The sequence below is a fragment of the Mytilus trossulus genome, chromosome 12 (genome assembly GCF_036588685.1).
Source record: "Mytilus trossulus isolate FHL-02 chromosome 12, PNRI_Mtr1.1.1.hap1, whole genome shotgun sequence".
NCBI lineage: Eukaryota > Metazoa > Mollusca > Bivalvia > Mytilida > Mytilidae > Mytilus > Mytilus trossulus.
This window is the reverse complement of record NC_086384.1, coordinates 46,553,483-46,574,445: the sequence shown is the minus strand read 5'-3', so window position 1 is coordinate 46,574,445 and position 20,963 is coordinate 46,553,483. Positions and strand designations below refer to the sequence as shown.

The 20,963-nt window shown below is 33.7% G+C and overlaps 1 protein-coding gene across 1 annotated transcript; it reads right to left on the bottom strand.

Moving 5' to 3' along the window:
• Positions 1 to 1,118: 1,118 nt before the first annotated feature.
• Positions 1,119 to 20,291, bottom strand: LOC134692695 (uncharacterized). Its single transcript, XM_063553174.1, has 8 exons — positions 20,233 to 20,291; positions 18,105 to 18,297; positions 15,622 to 16,669; positions 13,711 to 14,003; positions 11,714 to 11,851; positions 9,073 to 9,171; positions 3,126 to 3,217; positions 1,119 to 2,387 (listed from the first exon to the last, which is right to left on the bottom strand). Exons 2-8 carry the CDS (start codon positions 18,289 to 18,291, stop codon positions 2,256 to 2,258), a joined length of 1,989 nt encoding a protein of 662 aa, XP_063409244.1. The 5' UTR covers positions 18,292 to 18,297; positions 20,233 to 20,291; the 3' UTR covers positions 1,119 to 2,255.
• Between the last annotated feature and the right edge of the window lie 672 nt (positions 20,292 to 20,963).

The following is a 20,963-nucleotide window of genomic DNA, read 5'->3' as shown; positions in this document are numbered from 1 at the left end:
CGGCAAAAATTGTGTAAAATAAATTATTGAAAAAATATTATTGTGTACTATTATTTGTCCGTTAATCAATCTTTTATTTTTTTAGTCATGGTTTGTGTTGTTAAGTATTTTTTGCTTTTCCCTCTGATACCTTTCGCCCTTCTTTTGCATTAACCTTCATCGGAATAACGTCTTCATGAGTGTATCTTATCTTAACACTTTACCATTGCTGTCACACGTGCAGTATCTGTTAATTGGTTATTATCAGCTGAATTTTTAAAAAGGCTATTTTAGAAACATATTTGCTAAAAATAAAAGATTCTTTATGTTTAGAAAATAAACTGAGTCTAATATTAACACAGCTTGCAAAATGTAAGTACACCAGGCCGATAATACATTAATAATGAGGGTTTCGGAAACAAGATTTCCCTTATATTAATCTGTCTCCCTGTCAAACAGAAAAAAAGGAAATAACTGAGAAAAAAAGGGGATTTTTTTTTCGTCTGATCTTTCCTATATGTATGTATATATGAAACTGTTTTAAAATGCTTTATTTAAAAAACAAAACAAAGTAATTAAAATGTACATGTGGATTGTTCTTGATTAATTCATGGAAAGTCATTCAAATAAGATTTTGGTCATCTTAAAACACCTGAGATGGAGACAATAAAATACCGGTTGTCCGTTGAAAATATGTTCTCTTGTGATACGTAAAAAATGTTCTCAGAGTGATGCAAGAACATTTTGAATAGTCTATAAGTATGCACACAAAGTGAACGCTATGAATGTACCGAGTGCTATGCTATTGAATGCAATGATGAACAATGTCTTGTTATTGACAATTTTGGAACGCAGACTTAACATCAAGAGTATGAAGTCCATTTTCATGGTTTTACGTATATTGTACTTGTAATAGTAAATATAAAACTCAAAATGCATTTTAAATTTAATCACTTTATTTGTATAACAAACAAAAAATTACAATTGTATAACAACCAAACATTAAAACCTTCTTAACAAGAAGAATATATTTGACAGAAAGGAATACAACATCGTTATACATATTAAACATGGTGAAATACAACAACTATTTTTTATTTTTATTCTATCCTCAAAACATATATATATATTTTGGGGTTTCATGATTTGCTCGATTTGATCATGCATTGGAACTGAAAGTTAAACGTTTATTAAAACATTTGTTGCTTAAATTTCCTTACATTTTGTCTTCTTGTGATTGATAATTCAGAACTAGATGTGTCAAAGCGACACGAATGGTCCCGTCTCAAATTGTTGAAAAATCTGCAATTTCAGTAACACATGTGGACACAAACATGATGGCTCAAAATCTGAAGGCGTATAGAAAAAAGATTTTTATCAATTTTCCAAGTTGTACCCCCAATTGTTTCTCTCAAAAACTAGCAGATCAGCATGGAACTTAAACTTGGTCTGTTACTCATCATGGTTAGCTCACATATAGCAAAAATCAGCCCAATATTTGAAAGCATTTGAAAAAAAAGTTCCGTGTAACTGCGATTTTCTAAAATTTTATCAAAGTCCAAAGCCCTAAATTACAGCAAACATGCATTATCCGAGCGGAACGAAACTTAAACTTGATCTGTAACTCGTCAGGAGTAACTCACATATCAAAAATCAGCCTAATATCTGAAAGCATTTAGAAAAAAAGTCCGTATGACTGTGATTTTAAACAATTTATCAAAGTCCATAGCCCGTAATTTCTGCAAAATTTAGGGGAACGGAACCAAAACTAACACTTGATCTGTAACTCATCTTGTTGAACTCTCTTGCCAAAAATCAGCCCAATATCTGAAGACATTTAGAAAAAAAATCCGTATAATGGTTTGTTGCGGTATGATATGATGACGGAATTTCTGAATAACGGAATTTCGGAATGACGGACAAGGGTAAAACAAGATGGCACCGACAACTTCGTTGCGGGGCCATAAAATATCTTGCAATCATACCACATACTCTTATTTCCTATCAAACTCAATTTGTCAAATATTGGACTGAAGTGTATCCATATCCAGTTAAATAATCCGTGCCATGCAAGGACGTGTAGGGATGTTGGTCAAGAATTAAGACAGCATATCTTTTCTATCATATGTAAAATGATATATTAAGTATTTACCAATTTACAATGGGACGAAAGCTGAAGTTGTTATATTTTAAGATAGATTTCGTTTCAATGGTACAAGTAATTACATATGCTATATAGGTACCATAACCAGTTTTGCATGCATATATTTTGAGTATCACAAAGAACTCCCCAATGATGCCCCATCGGATGGCGATGAGCAGAATTCTTCTTCCCATTCGATGAGTTCCTTCTTTAGTAACCAGAATGTCCTTTCAGAGGAACCGTGCTTCCTTAATTCAACTCCAACCTGAAAAAAAAACCGAATTACCTTGATCGTAACACTCAAAACGAATAAAATATTGCTTTTTGAATCATGCATTATGTGTAGAATTCAAAAATCATTATTATTAAATCATGTGCATTATCAAATGCTGATTTTCTGGTTTGCTTTTGAGAAAGTTAAACATTTATAAATTGCCTATAACATCAATTTAACACATTTGTAAAAATAGAGAATCCTTCAAGGATAGAAATCTTGTTGCTATATATCTGTTGCATTATGTTTTGGTGCTATAATGACAAAGCTATTTTTATTTTCAAATTTTATTTAAAACCATGCATTGCAACTACGAAATTCAGAAATATTGATGGGTTGCACTATGACAATTGACAAAATTAAACATTTGTGAACTATTCGATCTTTTTAAGGCAAAATGCGACGAATGGAATGGTAACAGTTTTGTTACTTTTCAATCATGTCATGTGGAACAGGATCTGCTTACCCTTCCGGAGCACCTGAGATCATTCCCAGTTTTTAGTGGGGTTCGTGTTGCTAAGCCTTTAGTTACTATGTTGTGTCTTGTGTACTATTTTTTGTCAGTTTGTCTTTTTCATTGTGAGCAATGGCGTTGTCAGTTTATTTTCGATCTATGAGTTTGGATGTCTCTCTGGTTTCAATTGCACCTCTCCTATTGGCCATTCTTCGTGCTTAAGTAAGCAAGTGATGTATCTAAAATTATCAGCTCGATACAATGTAAAATATTACCGTTACATTAGAAATATCTCTCGCTCTCATCTCAAATCCACCCATTTCATGCAGCAATGTGAATGTTGACTGGCTGATTTGAATCTTATTAACTAAAATATGCAGTAAGGAGATAGATATAGGAAGATATGGTGTGAGTGCCAATGAGACAACTCTCCATCCAAATAACAATTTATAAAAGTAAACCATTATAGGTCAGTAAACGGCCTTCAAAACGTAGCCTTGGCTCACACCGAACAACAAGATATAAAGGGCCCCAACATATTACTTGTGTAAAACCATTGAAACAGGAAAACCAACGGTATAATCTATAAAGAAAACGAGAAACGAGATACACGTATAAATTACATAAATAAACGAAAACTTCCTGACTTAGGACAGATGCACACATTTGCAGCGGGATTACACGTTGTACCAAACCTTCTCCCTTTTTCTGAAACAATAGTATAACATCACAACATAGAAAAACACCCGATAAAATATCAATTGTAAGGCTTAACTCATACAAAAAACGTGAATTAACACACTACAAACGAATACATTTGATTTTGCGATACCTAAATGCAAATGCATAGTTAATAAATAAAATATTAGGGACAAATAAATAAACTCATCATAGATACCAGGACTTAATTAAGTCAGACGCGCGTTTCGTCTTCTAAAGACTAATCAGTGATGCTCGAATCCAAAAAAGTTTAATATGTCAAATAAAGTACGAAGTTGAAGAGCACTGAAATTCCTAAAAGTGTTGCCGAATACAGCTAAGTTAGTCTATGCCTGAGGTAGAAAAGCCTTAGTATTTCCAAAAAATCAAAAAATTGCAAACAGTCAATAATAGATAATAGTATGAATGAATTATATGATATTTTTGGTATTCTGCATTGAATGTCCGACTTGACTGATAGTACACATAGGCACGAAGGATGAAACAATTTCACACAGAACGCAGTGATTAATATTTCGAAAATGTGTCCATGGAGACCCCTTGCTTTGATACAATAATTTGAAAACGTTCCATTCTACTTTCTTTTCAAAGGTAGTTCGTGATCCTTTGGTTTTGTTGTCCTTATACATAATCCTTTCAAAATCATTAGTAGTCCAAATACGGAACCTGATGTGTCTTTTAATCAGATTGCGATGTAACCGAACCTGTTTAAAGCTTCGTCTTAACCCAAATAAATATAGAATTTGTGTAGGCAAGGTACGGAACCTGATGTGTGTTTTAATCAGATTGCGATGTAACCGAACCTGTTTAAAGCTTCGTCTTAACCCAAATAAATATAGAATTTGTGTAGGCAAGGTACGGAACCTGATGTGTGTTTTAATCAGATTGCGATGTACCCAAACCTGCTTGAAGCTTCGTCTTAACCCAAATAAATATAGAAATTGTGTAGGCAAGGTACGGAACCTGATGTGTGTTTTAATCAAATTGCGATGTAACCGAACCTGTTTAAAGCTTCGTCTTAACCCAAATAAATATAGAATTTGTGTAGGCAAGGTACGGAACCTGATGTGTGTTTTAATCAGATTGCGATGTACCCAAACCTGCTTGAAGCTTCGACTTAAACCCAAATAAAAATAGAAATTGTGTAGGCAAGGTACGGAACCTGATGTGTGTTTTAATCAAATTGCGATGTAACCGAACCTGTTTAAAGCTTCGTCTTAACCCAAATAAATATAGAATTTGTGTAGGCAAGGTACGGAACCTGATGTGTGTTTTAATCAGATTGCGATGTACCCAAACCTGCTTGAAGCTTCGACTTAAACCCAAATAAAAATAGAAATTGTGTAGACAAGGTACGGAACCTGATGTGTGTTTTAATCAAATTGCGATGTAACCGAACCTGTTTAAAGCTTCGTCTTAACCCAAATAAATATAGAATTTGTGTAGGCAAGGTACGGAACCTGATGTGTTATTTAATCAAATTGCGATGTAACCGAACCTGTTTGAAGCTTCGTCTAAACCCAAATAAATATAGAATTTGTGTAGGCAAGGTACGGAACCTGATGTGTGTTTTAATCAATTTGCGATGTAACCGAACCTGTTTAAAGCTTCGTCTAAACCCAAATAAATATAGAATTTGTGTAGGCAAGGTACGGAACCTGATGTGTTATTTAATCAAATTGCGATGTAACCGAACCTGTTTAAAGCTTCGTCTAAACCCAAATAAATATAGAATTTGTGTAGGCAAGGTACGGAACCTGATGTGTGTTTTAATCAAATTGCGATGTAACCGAACCTGTTTGAAGCTTCGTCTAAACCCAAATAAATATAGAATTTGTGTAGGCAAGGTACGGAACCTGATGTGTGGTTTAATCAAATTGCGATGTAACCGAACCTGTTTAAAGCTTCGTCTAAACCCAAATAAATATAGAATTTGTGTAGGCAAGGTACGGAACCTGATGTGTGATTTAATCAAATTGCGATGTAACCGAACCTGTTTAAAGCTTCGTCTAAACCCAAATAAATATAGAATTTGTGTAGGCAAGGTACGGAACCTGATGTGTGATTTAATCAAATTGCGATGTAACCGAACTTGTTTGAAGCTTCGTCTAAACCCAAATAAATATAGAATTTGTGTAGGCAAGGTACAGAACCTGATGTTTGTTTAGATAAGATTGCGATGTAACCGAACCTGTTTAAAGCTTCGTCTAAACCCAAATAAATATAGAATTTGTGTAGGCAAGGTACGGAACCTGATGTGTGATTTAATCAAATTGCGATGTAACCGAACCTGTTTAAAGCTTCGTCTAAACCCAAATAAATATAGAATTTGTGTAGGCAAGGTACGGAACCTGATGTGTTATTTAATCAAATTGCGATGAAACCGAACTTGTTTGAAGCTTCGTCTAAACCCAAATAAATATAGAAATCGTGCAGGCAAGGTACGGAACCTGATGTTTGTTTAGATAAGATTGCGATGTAACCGAACCTGTTTAAAGCTTCGTCTAAACCCAAATAAATATAGAATTTGTGCAGGCAAGGTACGGAACCTGATGTTTGTTTAGATAAGATTGCGATGTAACCGAACCTGTTTAAAGCTTCGTCTAAACCCAAATAAATATAGAATTTGTGCAGGCAAGGTACGGAACCTGATGTTTGTTTAGATAAGATTGCGATGTAACCGAACCTGTTTAAAGCTTCGTCTAAACCCAAATAAATATAGAATTTAAGCAGGCAAGGTACGGAACCTGATGTTTGTTTAGATAAGATTGCGATGTTACCGAACCTGTTTAAAGCTTCGTCTAAACCCAAATAAATATAGAATTTGTGCAGGCAAGGTACGGAACCTGATGTTTGTTTAGATAAGATTGCGATGTAACCGAACCTGTTTAAAGCTTCGTCTAAACCCAAATAAATATAGAATTTGTGCAGGCAAGGTACGGAACCTGATGTTTGTTTAGATAAGATTGCGATGTTACCGAACCTGTTTGAAGATTCGTCTAAACCCAAATAAATATAGAATTTGTGCAGGCAAGGTACGGAACCTGATGTTTGTTTAGATAAGATTGCGATGTTACCGAACCTGTTTGAAGATTCGTCTAAACCCAAATAAATATAGAATTTGTGCAGGCAAGGTACGGAACCTGATGTTTGTTTAGATAAGATTGCGATGTTACCGAACCTGTTTGAAGATTCGTCTAAACCCAAATAAATATAGAATTTGTGCAGGCAAGGTACGGAACCTGATGTTTGTTTAGATAAGATTGCGATGTTACCGAACCTGTTTGAAGATTCGTCTAAACCCAAATGAATAAAGAACTTGTGTAGGCAAGGTACGGAACCTGATGTTTGTTTAGATAAGATTGCGATGTTACCGAACCTGTTTGAAGATTCGTCTAAACCCAAATAAATATAGAATTTGTGCAGGCAAGGTACGGAACCTGATGTTTGTTTAGATAAGATTGCGATGTTACCGAACCTGTTTGAAGATTCGTCTAAACCCAAATAAATATAGAATTTGTGCAGGCAAGGTACGGAACCTGATGTTTGTTTAGATAAGATTGCGATGTTACCGAACCTGTTTGAAGATTCGTCTAAACCCAAATAAATATAGAATTTGTGCAGGCAAGGTACGGAACCTGATGTTTGTTTAGATAAGATTGCGATGTTACCGAACCTGTTTGAAGATTCGTCTAAACCCAAATAAATATAGAATTTGTGCAGGCAAGGTACGGAACCTGATGTTTGTTTAGATAAGATTGCGATGTTACCGAACCTGTTTGAAGATTCGTCTAAACCCAAATAAATATAGAATTTGTGCAGGCAAGGTACGGAACCTGATGTTTGTTTAGATAAGATTGCGATGTTACCGAACCTGTTTGAAGATTCGTCTAAACCCAAATGAATAAAGAACTTGTGTAGGCAAGGTACGGAACCTGATGTGTGTTTTAATCAGATTGTGATGTAACCGAACCTGTTTGAAGATTCGTCTAAACCCAAATAAATATAGAATTTGTGCAGGCAAGGTACGGAACCTGATGTTTGTTTAGATAAGATTGCGATGTTACCGAACCTGTTTGAAGATTCGTCTAAACCCAAATGAATAAAGAACTTGTGTAGGCAAGGTACGGAACCTGATGTGTGTTTTAATCAGATTGTGATGTAACCGAATCTGTTTGAAGCTTCGACTTAACCCAAATAAATATAGAATTTGTGCAGGCAAGGTACGGAACCTGATGTTTGTTTAGATAAGATTGCGATGTTACCGAACCTGTTTGAAGATTCGTCTAAACCCAAATAAATATAGAATTTGTGCAGGCAAGGTACGGAACCTGATGTGTGTTTTAATCAGATTGTGATGTAACCGAACCTGTTTGAAGATTCGTCTAAACCCAAATAAATAAAGAACTTGTGTAGGCAAGGTACGGAACCTGATGTGTGTTTTAATCAGATTGTGATGTAACCGAACCTGTTTGAAGATTCGTCTAAACCCAAATAAATATAGAATTTGTGCAGGCAAGGTACGGAACCTGATGTTTGTTTAGATAAGATTGCGATGTTACCGAACCTGTTTGAAGATTCGTCTAAACCCAAATGAATAAAGAACTTGTGTAGGCAAGGTACGGAACCTGATGTGTGTTTTAATCAGATTGTGATGTAACCGAATCTGTTTGAAGCTTCGACTTAACCCAAATAAATATAGAATTTGTGCAGGCAAGGTACGGAACCTGATGTTTGTTTAGATAAGATTGCGATGTTACCGAACCTGTTTGAAGATTCGTCTAAACCCAAATAAATATAGAATTTGTGCAGGCAAGGTACGGAACCTGATGTTTGTTTAGATAAGATTGCGATGTTACCGAACCTGTTTGAAGATTCGTCTAAACCCAAATAAATATAGAATTTGTGCAGGCAAGGTACGGAACCTGATGTTTGTTTAGATAAGATTGCGATGTTACCGAACCTGTTTGAAGATTCGTCTAAACCCAAATGAATAAAGAACTTGTGTAGGCAAGGTACGGAACCTGATGTGTGTTTTAATCAGATTGTGATGTAACCGAACCTGTTTGAAGATTCGTCTAAACCCAAATAAATATAGAATTTGTGCAGGCAAGGTACGGAAACTGATGTTTGTTTAGATAAGATTGCGATGTTACCGAACCTGTTTGAAGATTCGTCTAAACCCAAATGAATAAAGAACTTGTGTAGGCAAGGTACGGAACCTGATGTGTGTTTTAATCAGATTGTGATGTAACCGAATCTGTTTGAAGATCCGTCTAAACCAAAATAAACATATTGTAGACAGTACTTTGATTTATAATGGTTTACTTTTACAAATTGTGACTGAGATGGAGAGTTGCCTCATTGGCATTTATAAACTACATCATCTTGTATTATCCTACCACATCTTCTTTTTTACATGCAGTTTGAATCGACAGTTACTTGATGTAGCACACATAGTTAAAAGAAACATTTTTTTTAAAAGTTTGTTAGTAAATATACCTTCAGCTGATGATTCCATTATGGAAGCAATACGTACTGTTGATCCAAACAGGCAATACCTAGGATTCTTATTCCCAACGACTCCTGCTACAACAGGACCTATAAATATATGCGTAAGTGTTGAGGTTTAACGATGAACATAGATAAAAAAAACATCTAAAAAAGTGAAGTGGCGGATTTAGAGGGAGTTGATGACGTTAATCCCCTTTAAATCGCCCCAAAAATAGTTATATTATGTTTTTCACGAATAATATGATTTTATATCATAAAATTGTCTAAATGTTTTTGACCATATAAATGTTTGCGTAACACGACTGATAGCATTACGTACTGTCTTTCAAAATCATCGAACCGAACCTGCAAGTGTAGGAATTCAGATAAAAAAAATCGAAAATGGAGCATATCTTTATATAAGGTTATAATTCAGGATAATACGTGTACTTGAAAAATCATGTTGTTGAAACACTTCAAAAGTATCGTGGTTATCTGAAGGCTATTTTTCAAAACATAAGTATGGCCACATTGATTTGCACATACTCGACGGAAAATATAAAAAAGAAGATGTGGTATGATTTACAAAGAGACAACTGTCCACAAGAGACAAAAATGACACAGACATTAACAACTATATGTCACCGTACGACCTTCAACAATGAACACAGCCCATACCCTTGATGAAGTGGTGCGTCATTTAGCTGTGCTGGATGTATAGATACGCAAACACATTCGGTCAGTATGGAGATGTTAAACACGATTTATAACCATATCTCTCCCCCGACAAATCAAATGTTTCATCTCATTTACCCTTTACTGTTAAACAATGGTTAAAGTATAACCAAAATATGAATAAACCTTTAACGAGAAGAAAGACTTCGTATTTTTAAAGTAGAAAATCCCTGTTTGAAAAGACATAATCATTATTTGTACTCACTATAAATTAATCCATATTTAAGATATAACTACTTGGTCATCAATACGATGTAAAGACCTTATCGCTATTATGAATTCACAAATTGCGATACTTGAACTACTGACGTCAAACGCTAATCACTTTTCCTTTATTTAGGAAATAATTGATGCAAGCTATTTTTATTGTAGTTTTAACATGGATAGGCATTATATTCGTGATTATTTTTGCCCTAGCGATAGAGCATAAACTCGACCAATTCACTCACAAAATTTAAACAAATAAAAATCCAAAGGACTTTTATCATATGATATGTTTGTGAGTATCTTGGTACAGTTTAAACCTCAATAAATAGAGTCCCTTAAAAAAAGTGTTTAATCCTTATAATTGTTCAAATAGGAGATACTGAATTTATTTTTCCATACTCGTAACCTCTATCACACGTAAGTTGTACTTTTGTGGAATTGGCCTGGCGCATACATGTATATACATTTTTGTTGGTTACCGCAAAAGTATACTCCATGAAATTTGCTCTCTGATTCAAATTACCTACAAAAGCTCTTTTTTTATTATTCGAATGAATATTTTGTGTTTAATATTCAATTTAACGATTTGTGTTTATTATCTATAATACTAAAATTACGAGGTCCAATTTGTCAGCCGTCATCACGTGAAAACGACGAATCAAAGAATTCAACTTTATATAAAACTTATATAGTACAAAGGTGTAGATTAAAAATTACACCACTCCAGGCCCTTTTGTTTTCCACGTAATTAATATTGCCAATAATTAAGAAGTTCCGGGTCGAGTCCGATACCGATACCAATAGTATAATCACCTGTTACTTATTACCTTATCTGTACGTTCCGCATCTGACAGGGGCACCACCAAACAGTGTATGCAGGATTAATATGCTATATACACGGGTCATAATCACAGGGTTGACACTACTAAATTGTCAAATTGTTACCTATTGTAGTATTTTAATCAGTTAGACTTTCTAAGATAACAATACGCATACTGAAAATCTGGACTAAAAATAAGGCGTATAGGTACAGTTTTCAATTTGTTAGCGGGCATGAGTGACGTAAAACAGCGAATCAAAGAATTCAACTTAATTTTTAACTAATATAGGACAATGCTGTTGATTAAAAAATACTCCATTCCAGGACCTTTTGTTTTCCAAATAATTAGTATTTATCATGACCAATAATTGATAAGTTCCAGTTCGACGGGTTCAAACAGAAAGATTTGAACGCAGAGAAAACTGTGCATCTTATAAGCGGCATGATTTTATCAGATGACAATAGTTGTATACTTTAATTCAGACACGGACCCGCGATGTCACGGGTGTGTTCTAGTTTAATTGAACGATTAACGCGAAGTGATTTTTTTTTATTGTAACGTCGAGCCGGATTGCGATATTATCGCCGCAAAGCTTTAATTGGTTACAAAAAGAAGTTTGGTCAACGCCGTGTTAGTCGAGCATTAAAATTTAGGTGTAATAAAAGTATCACATGATAAATAAATATTGATTAATTATAATAAAGAAGATGTGGTATGATTGCCAATGAGACAACTCTCCACAAGAGTCAAAATGACACAGAAATGAACAACTATAGGTCACCGTACGGCCTTCAACATTGAGCCAAGCCCTTACACACATCTATACAACTGTTTTGTTCCCTCAGAACATGTTCTTGCATGTTATAAATGGCAAATGAAATCGTTACCTGAATGACAGCCTACTCTTATTTTGAACTTCTCGCCAGGAAATTGAGGAAGTTCAAGTCTGGTCACGTGATGCAATAAATCCAACGAGAGAGTTGCAATTTCAGACGCGTGTCTGTGACGATTTCTTCTCGGCACTCCTACAATAATCAAGTAAATCGATAGAAAAATACATTAATAACATCAATAAAAGTCCTTAATGTTTCATAATTTTCATGATAAAAATGACGGCAACGCTAAATTAATATCCATACATGTGTTTGTAGTATGAGCTTTGATTTATTTGTTTTGCCAAGGTACGGTTATTTTTCTTAGACATTTTATAATCCATTAGTATCTAGCTTTGCTTAATTTGCTTTGTATGATGAGAAGAAAGAAAAAGATGATAAAAAATTGCAATAATTTTTAAATTTACAGAAACACCTAAGTATTATGTAAACAAGCTTGAAGCGTCCGCCTATCTATTTAGCGTAGATGTCAAACATTCATACAACCAAAGCAAAGTACTCCTAACTAAAACTAATATATATATCAACTGAAAGAGGTCATTGGGATTTTTAGGCAGTTATAATATGTGACATTCAAACACGTATAAAGATAGAAATTCAATAAAAATCTGAAAATTTGAAATGGCACAAGTTAATTAAATAAAAAAGAAGAAAAAACTAATATGAATCGCGTAAATTTTAAACCGAGTCAGATTATATGCATGAACTGTGATTGCTTATTTTAAGGTTTGTGTTACTATAATATTTTAATTGATTGCCTCAGAACCGTTTTTCAAGATTTCACTTCATCAGGAATGCCCAAACTCTTACATGTATTAACCAAGGATATATAAGTACAGATAGTTGAACGAGCTGGGAAAAACATGACCACAAGGGAATTACAAGTTTGATTTTTTTTTTATCAAAACAACGCATTTTAAAAAGTCACATTGATTACTAAAAATTACTGCAACTTTACAATAAGACTTTTAAGTAAATCTCTCTCTCTATATATATTATCACTAGAACACACCCGTGATATAGCGGGTCCGTGACTGAATTAAGGTATATAACTATGCGCAAGCCTTATTTTAGTATAGGTATATTGTCATCTGATAAAGTCATGCCGATTATAATATACACTGCTTTCAAATCTTTCTGTTTGAACCTGTCGAACTGGAACTTATCAATTATTGGTAAAATTAATTATTTGGAAAGCATAAGGTCCTGGAATGGAGTATTTTTTAATTAACAACATTGTCCTATATTAGTTATAAACTAAAGATGAATTCTTTGATTCGCTGTTTTCCGTCATGTATGCCCAATAACAAATTGAAAACTGTTCCTCATTTTTAGTCTTGTTATCTTAGAAAGTCTTACTGATTAAAATACTACAATAGGTAGCTATTTGAGAATTTAGTAGTGTCAACCCTGTGATTATGACCCGTGTATATAGCATATTAACCCTGGATACACCGTTTGGTGGTGCGCCTGTCAGATGCGTATAATAGGTAACAGGTGAATATACTATTGGTATCGGTATCGGACTCGACCCGGAACTTCTTAATTATTGGCAATATATATTACGTGGAAAACAAAAGGGCCTGGAGTGGTGTAATTTTCAATCTACACCTTTGTACTATATTAGTGATATATAAAGTTGAATTCTTTAATTCGTCGTTTTTACGTGATGACGGCTGAAAAATTGGACTTCGTAATTTTAGTATTATAGTTATTATGTTGGAACATACGAACACAATTAGAGGTAGCAAAATGCGTGAATGTAATTTCAAGAACTTAGCATGTTTAGGCGTTTTATCTAAAGCTTGTTTTGATTTGAGCGTCACTGATGTGTCTTATGTAGACGAAACTCGCGTCTGGCGTACTAAATTAAAATCCTGGTACCTTTGATAACTATTAAGTAGGAGAACACGGGTTTAAGATATTCCTCGGACCTTGGTAATTTTGTTATATTCTTTTTTCTGTTTACATTATTATTTTGATAGTATTACCTGATACAACCAAGTAGCCGTCTCCTACCGTCTCTACTTTGTAAACATCATACAAATTAATTCTGTTATCAAAGCAGGAAAAGAGGATATTCAACATTTCAGTCACTTGTAATGGCGAACTATTGGACGACAATTTGGTAAAGCCAACCATATCACTCTGTAGAATGGTGCATTCTTGGAATTGTTCGGCATTCACGCTATTGTTTTCTTTCAGATGTTGAGCAACTGATTTAGGTAACATCTGGAACAGAATCTCTTCACTTTGTTTTTTCTCCTTGTTCAATGCTTTGGTCCTAGAAATAAATTAATGCATTTTTTTTATGTTATTAGTTGAACAGTTAGTAATGATTTTCTGTATTAGTCAGTTGCGACAATACATCTTATATTCATACTACAAATATAACTCTCTACCAATGAATGTGTGCTTTTATTGAAAGAAAAGTCTAAAATAAACTTTGATGTTTTATGTCTCAAGTAACTGTGAATAAAAAGAGTCTTTTCTAGTTTGTTTACGTTCCTTCCAAGGTTGCTCTTTTGCCATTTCTAGAACTGAGGTTACTGTAAAACAGAAGCCTTGACATAAACCAAGCATTTGAAATTTTTCGCATTTGCCATCTCGGCCCTTTAATAGGTGGCTATAAACTATATATATGGTTTTTTCTCATTGTTGATGGCTGTATTTTGACCTATTATTGTTAACTACTTCCACATCCTTTTGAATCTGGTATATAGTTGTCTCATTGCTGTCATCTAAAATGATGTTGCGAGTTTTGATGATTTTCTTAAACTTAGGATTTCAGATTTCCGATGCGTTGTATTTTTCCCCTTTTGAACTGGCAAAACTTTCTTGTCAAGTAAGTTTCATATTATTGTTTTTTTTCTAATTTAACTTAAGTTATACTTAAACGATTCCCCAACCGAAAGTCACAAATACGTAAAGACAGACAAACGTATTTATGCATAGCATTAGTCATAATTCCGTCAACTGGTTTTATAACAAATACAATGATGGCTTATTTCATTTTTTTTTATGAATTTTAAATATCAGCGAGACTCCAGATTTTTATTGGAAGCTTGTATTGATGTTTCAATATTTTGGCAATTCGTAAAGCTGTGTTTATCGTGTTTAAAGCTGTAGGGTTCAATAATTTTTAAATGTTGAACTGTTGAATCCCAAGAGTCGCATCAGTTTTAATATGATTGTCTGCAATTGAGAAAAAAAAAGATAAATAAGTATGTGTCCAAAGTAAACGGATGCCCCACTCGCACTAACATTTGCCATGTTCAATGGACCATGAAATTTGGTGGGTAATCTAATTTGGCATTAAAGTTAGGAAGATCATGTCATAAGTAACATGTGTACTAAGTTTCAAGTTGATTGGACTTCAGCTTCATCAAAAACTACCTTGACTAAAAACTTTAACCTGAAGGGGGACCGACGGATCAACGAACGAATGGACTGACAGACGGACGGACGGACAGACCAGAAAAAACATAATGCCCCTCTACTATCGTAGGTGGGGCATAACAAAATATCCTGAAACAATTTCCAATTAATGTTTTGGGGGACGTTTCTTGTTTGGCAGAGTTATTTTCATTTGTATATCGCTCCAGCTCAGTAGTCGGTTGTTCCGAAACGACATCAGTTTATTTTAAACCGATGTACATGAATTAAACAACCGAAGATATATCACCTTCACCAACTTCTAAAAATAACAAGAAAGTCATGCCATACGACAAGAATTGGCAATGTTAAAACTTGAACATATAACGTCAGAATGTCGCATTTTAATTGGATTTGAAACCACAGCTATAAGTAACATTTTGTATCAAAATATCATTGCCATCAATTAAAACACTTTAAACCATCAAGGAGCCTAATTAGTATTTGATATTTATATTGCTACTTACTTCCTTGCAATCTGCAATGAATATTTCTGAATATTAGACGTCAGCTTGTATACTGAGAAAGTGATGGTTGGACTGACCAGTATTATTCCTAAAAAGATCGCTGCTGCAATAATCATGTTTGTCATATCAAGGGCTGCATTCTGTTCAAGTAGTCTGTTTATTTTTGATGTCAGTATTCTTTGAGTATTTCGCATGACATCACGATAAATGCTCATGTTTGAAAACCACCATTTTGCTGCAGATGTAGAACCCTCTTGTACAAGCGACGAATTAATTTTTATTTCGTTCCTTAATTTATTGATCTCTTGCAGAGTATCGTTGTTTGTATCGAGGTTCTTTTGATATATGGCCGATGCCGTTTCTGAGTACATCCTTGCAGATTCAAAGTGTGCTCTAGCCGTATCTTGGCTTTCAATAAACAATATATAATGAGATCTATCACGGAATGAACCGACTGAGTAATAATAAATACCGTAGCCTCGTTCTCGACCAATATATTCACTTGAAATGATCAATTCTTGATATCCTACCAATGTCTTCCAAATCAATCCTGTGTTTAGCTCGCTGACAACTTCATACATCCAGCGTATGAATATATCGATGTGATTGGAATAAAAGTTGATTTCGGCAGTCACGCTGGTGTTTGTTGAGTCTAGTTCATAACGATGTCTATTGATAAAGTTAATATACCTCTCACGTGACTGGAATTCCTTAAGCTTGTTGCTTGCACTTACTGGCCATGATGATAATTTATCTAAAGCCTCATCTGTCTGAGGGTATGCTTGTAATAAATCAGATTTAGTATCGGAACCAATCCTACTCAGATACAAAGAACTCATATCACGTTCATTTTGGAGTGCCATGAGGAAATCTCCAAGTTCTACACCGAACTCAATACGCATCATCACCTCAGCTGTATTCATATACATTGATAGAGAATTAGAGAAATCGACTGCAGTAATTGCTGTTAAAACAGCCAATGGAAATAAAACAACAGTCAACATCTTTGCCAGTTGTTTTCTTTGCCCTGCGGTTGTTATTGGATTGCCTACAATTAGGAAAACATACTCCTGATTATGATTTAACGTTTGATAAAATAATAATTTTTTGAGCCAGGTCTACGGGTGGAAAACCGTCCTTTGACATATAATGGCTTATTTTTAGAAATTGTGACTTGGGTGGGAAAGAAGGACGAAAAATATCAGATATCAGAGGAACAGTCAAACTTATAAATCGACAATAAACTGACAACGCCATGGCCCAAAATGAAAAGGACAAACAAACAAACAACAGTACACATGACAAAACTAAAGAATAAACAACACGAACCCCACCAAAAACTAAAGGTGTTCTCAGGTGCTTCGGAAGGGTAAGCTCCTGCTCCACATGTGGATGGAGAGTTGTCTCATTGACACTCATACCACATCTTCGTTACCTCTCGTCTATAATAATTTTTAAAACGTATACGCGTATTCCTTAAATTTTGAATTTATAAATATAACCTTTGTCTGAAATGTGATCAACACAAATATTTGTTGATTAAGAGAGTTGTAAGGTCATCCCTCTAATTTGGATGCTCCATTAACTTCGTGAAAAATGTGTCTGCATTGTATTCATGAACACTTTTACATCATCCCTTTATAAATTAATTGTTTTTTTTAAATTGATTGCTTACTGTCCTCATCAGTTTCATTTTGGGCTGTCACAAATTACATTATACATTTGTATATGGTAGCATTTTGATGATGTATCTTGCAGATAGGCTGTTTTGTCAATCAACTAGACAAATGTATCCACACGTTAATCTTTTACACATCAAAATATGTTACAACTCTTCGACTGATATACTACTGTGTTTTTGTACTGATGGTTAATTTTCTTTCTTTTTAGTAATGATTTTGTCAGTTTATTTTCGACTTATGAGTTCAAATGTCCGTTGGTGTCCTTCTACATAAGAAAATGTCTGTACCAAGTCAGGAATATGACAATTGTTATTCATTCGGTAATAGTGTTTGAGCTTTGATTTTGGCATTTGAATAGGAACTTTCTGTTTTGAATTGTCCTCGGAGCTCAGTATTTTTTTAATATACTTTTTTTGCCTATTTTTTGTAGTAGGGTAACGTTGGGGTTTTCAGATGTTAAATATGGAGGAAGCAGATGAAACTGATGTTTTTTCACTTGACTGTTTGTTGGCACATAGTAGATCATTTGCATATAAAACATATATTAGGAGGAATTGAATCAGCTATGAACCCAAGAAAACAATCACAAACAAAATGAAAACAAGGGATTGATAAATACTGATATATGTTTAAGGAGTTAAAGTTTAGCAAAGACATACCAATGCATACTCTTTTGCAAGGTTCTAGTCGTTAACCATGTTAAAGGAGTTAAAGTTTAGCAAAGACATACCAATGCATACTCTTTTGCAAGGTTCTAGTCGTTTACCATGTTTAAGGAGTTAAAGTTTAGCAATGACATACCAATGCATACTCTTTTGCAAGGCGCTAATCGTTTACCAACAGTTAGCATTCCCATTATAGCTTCATTCAGTTCTGTAGGTGATAACGATAGCGTTGAAGAAAGACTATTCGAACGATGCAACTTATTGCCTGGAGATTTTCGATTCTTTATCGAATCCACAGGAATCACTCTGTTACCACCGGCCATTTTTATCTGCAAAAATATATCGAATAATAACAAATATGTTGAACATAGAGCAGAAGTCATCATCATTAGCAATTTGTGGAGCCCTTATTGTTTTCTTCTCAACAGGATATTGACCAAAAGCTTATTTCCATATATTTCTAGAAGATAACGGAACGGTTCATTGCCTGTCATCTTGCCTAAAATGACATGCAGCATGTGTTGTTTTATATTTACTATTAACTCAAAGATATGGAAAGCAGAGCTATATATTTTTTTACAGTTGTGTTATTAAAGGGTCATCACATATTGCCCAAAACCTTATGTCCATATATTTTTAGAAGATAACGGAACGGTTCATTTCCTTTCATCTTGCTTATAATGACATTCATCATTCGTTGTTTTACATTTACTCCTCAAGAAATATGTGGGTAGCAGGTATCTATGTCTATTACAGTTGTCATTAATGGGTCACTACAGATGGATACAATGGTTTTATCAGATTGACAAAATCTTTTGACAGATCCTTGTATATTTGTATTACTGTATTTGATAACAAAAGCTAATATTTTAAACGTTTTTGTCAATTGCTGTTTTTCCTTTATTCGGTCTCAAGGGCAATAAAAAAATGTATCCATTTGTTGTTGTTGACACAAATCAACTCTGGAATTATTATAATAAACAGAGAAGCCTATGCAGCTCCCGGCTATATTTCAGTCACTACCCTCATTTGTTTCAGAACATAATTTAAAAATTACATACTATGTATAGACATCCAGTCAATACATTATGTAACTGTTCTAAACAAGGGTTGTAATTCTGACAATTTATTCAGCTGTTTTTTTTTCTAATTTCTGTAGACCTTTTGATTGTGTAGCTTATCATTTTTGTTTTCCAAATCTTTTGTTTCGAGCCTTCTCCATGTTCTCATGGAAATCACTTTAACATACGTTGTTATCATAATACTTTTTATATACTTTTTCCTTTAAAATCAAATGTTTTAAAACAGGTATTGTTGATAACTGTTCATAAAATGTTGAAAACTATTCAAAAGCCTAAAGTTTATCTACCCCTGACATTGATACCGTTTAGGCAACACTTTTTTCAAACATTTTAAATTTTATTGTTTTTCAACTTTGTTTTTGAATCGGCTTTACATTTCTTTTGATGGAGTTATGTATGTAGCAATTTCTTTCAGGTCCTTCTTTTTTTAACATCCTGTCACTTTTTTCTGTCATTCAAATGATTGGATTTCTTAAACTTTTTGAGTTGAATTGAACCTATGATCCGAAAATTACATTTTACATTGCAGAATTCTTCTTTTTCATAAAATGTTAAACGCTTAATTCTACAGAGTTTTGTTGATAGACCTGTGATGTATGAAGCTTGACACACTATTCTTGTTTAAGGATATTCGAGATATAATCCTTTGAAAATTTGGCTGGAAACACTTTTCTTTAGCCTAGCATATATATAACATCATACCCCTTTTTTCCATAAATATGAAAAAAAATACAAGGAGTTTATAGAATTTTCAGGAGTATGTGTGTTTTATTTAAAAAAAAGATGCTAAACATTATAAAAAGAAAACGAGGGGTAAGCGGGGATTGTTTTTAATGGCGTTACATGAATAAGGCCAGAGGATTCCGATATCTGGGAAAAAAAATCAGAAACAGAAGAAGCGACCATTCGTAATTCGTTTGTAACTTTACATAGAGGAAAATAAGATTGATTCGTTTTCCAATTGAACACTTTCTATGATCAATCTTAAAGAATATACAATTATTTGATATTAGATATTTGTAGATCATAGAATCTCTTGTAAGAAGATTTAAATATCAATTCGTCACATACACATACCCAACTGGTTTGCAATCAAACCACATCTTCTTATTTTTATAAAGCAATGCTTTTGAAAGTTTATTGAATAAGACTTATACAATGCAACAATGTTTAAAACCTTACCTTTTTTCCTTTCCTTTAGAGAAAATGATGTTCTCTGAAAATCGATGTTACCAGTTTAAATGGAAAATCAAGCAAATGAAAATGTAAGCGATAATGACATCTTCATATAGCGAAATGGCCCAATTAGGCAGATGTCTGAATTTAAATTCTTTTTACCACACTAACAACTGCATCAACTAATATAAATAGCAACAGTCTAATATGTAATAAGGCAGTAATTGAGTAATTGATGAAGTTTTTATTTAGCTTTGTTTTTTTGCAAATATTTTGTTTGATGTGAAGCATACATGAAATTATTTGAATAACAACTAAACTTAAAAACTAAAACTGAGGAAAACACACCAAATTTAAGAGGAGAGCTACGACAAGTATGACACAAACAAACAACAAATATTTCGAAAGCTGGTGCCAAAAGGAAATAAGCTTCATGTTCCTGGGGATAGAACAAAAACCTAAGTGTTTCAAATACATGTAGTTCAACATTTTGTACTAGTTTAAATCTGCAATTTATTCTTACATATTTTTGATTTTTTAACCCTGTATGTTAACATTGCCTATGTAAATTTTAAAATTGTTTGTATGCACATTGAACGATAAATCTATGTGACGTAAAAAAAATTCTGACGTCAGACACACAAATCAATGAATGTGTTTGTAGATAGTAGATGTTAAATTTTTAAAATTGTTATACGATGAAGACTGATGTATTCATATTTTGACTATTTTATTAA

Excerpts from the sequence above, each read along its gene's own strand:
- LOC134692695 (XM_063553174.1), bottom strand. The coding sequence starts at position 18,291 with ATGGCCGGTGGTAACAGAGTGATTCCTGTGGATTCGATAAAGAATCGA. Across the intron at positions 16,670-18,104 it reads TTGCAAAAGAGTATGCATTG|GCAATCCAATAACAACCGCA; the intron begins GTATGTCATTGC and ends TCCTAATTGTAG. Across the intron at positions 3,218-9,072 it reads AATGGAATCATCAGCTGAAG|TTAATAAGATTCAAATCAGC; the intron begins GTATATTTACTA and ends TGCATATTTTAG.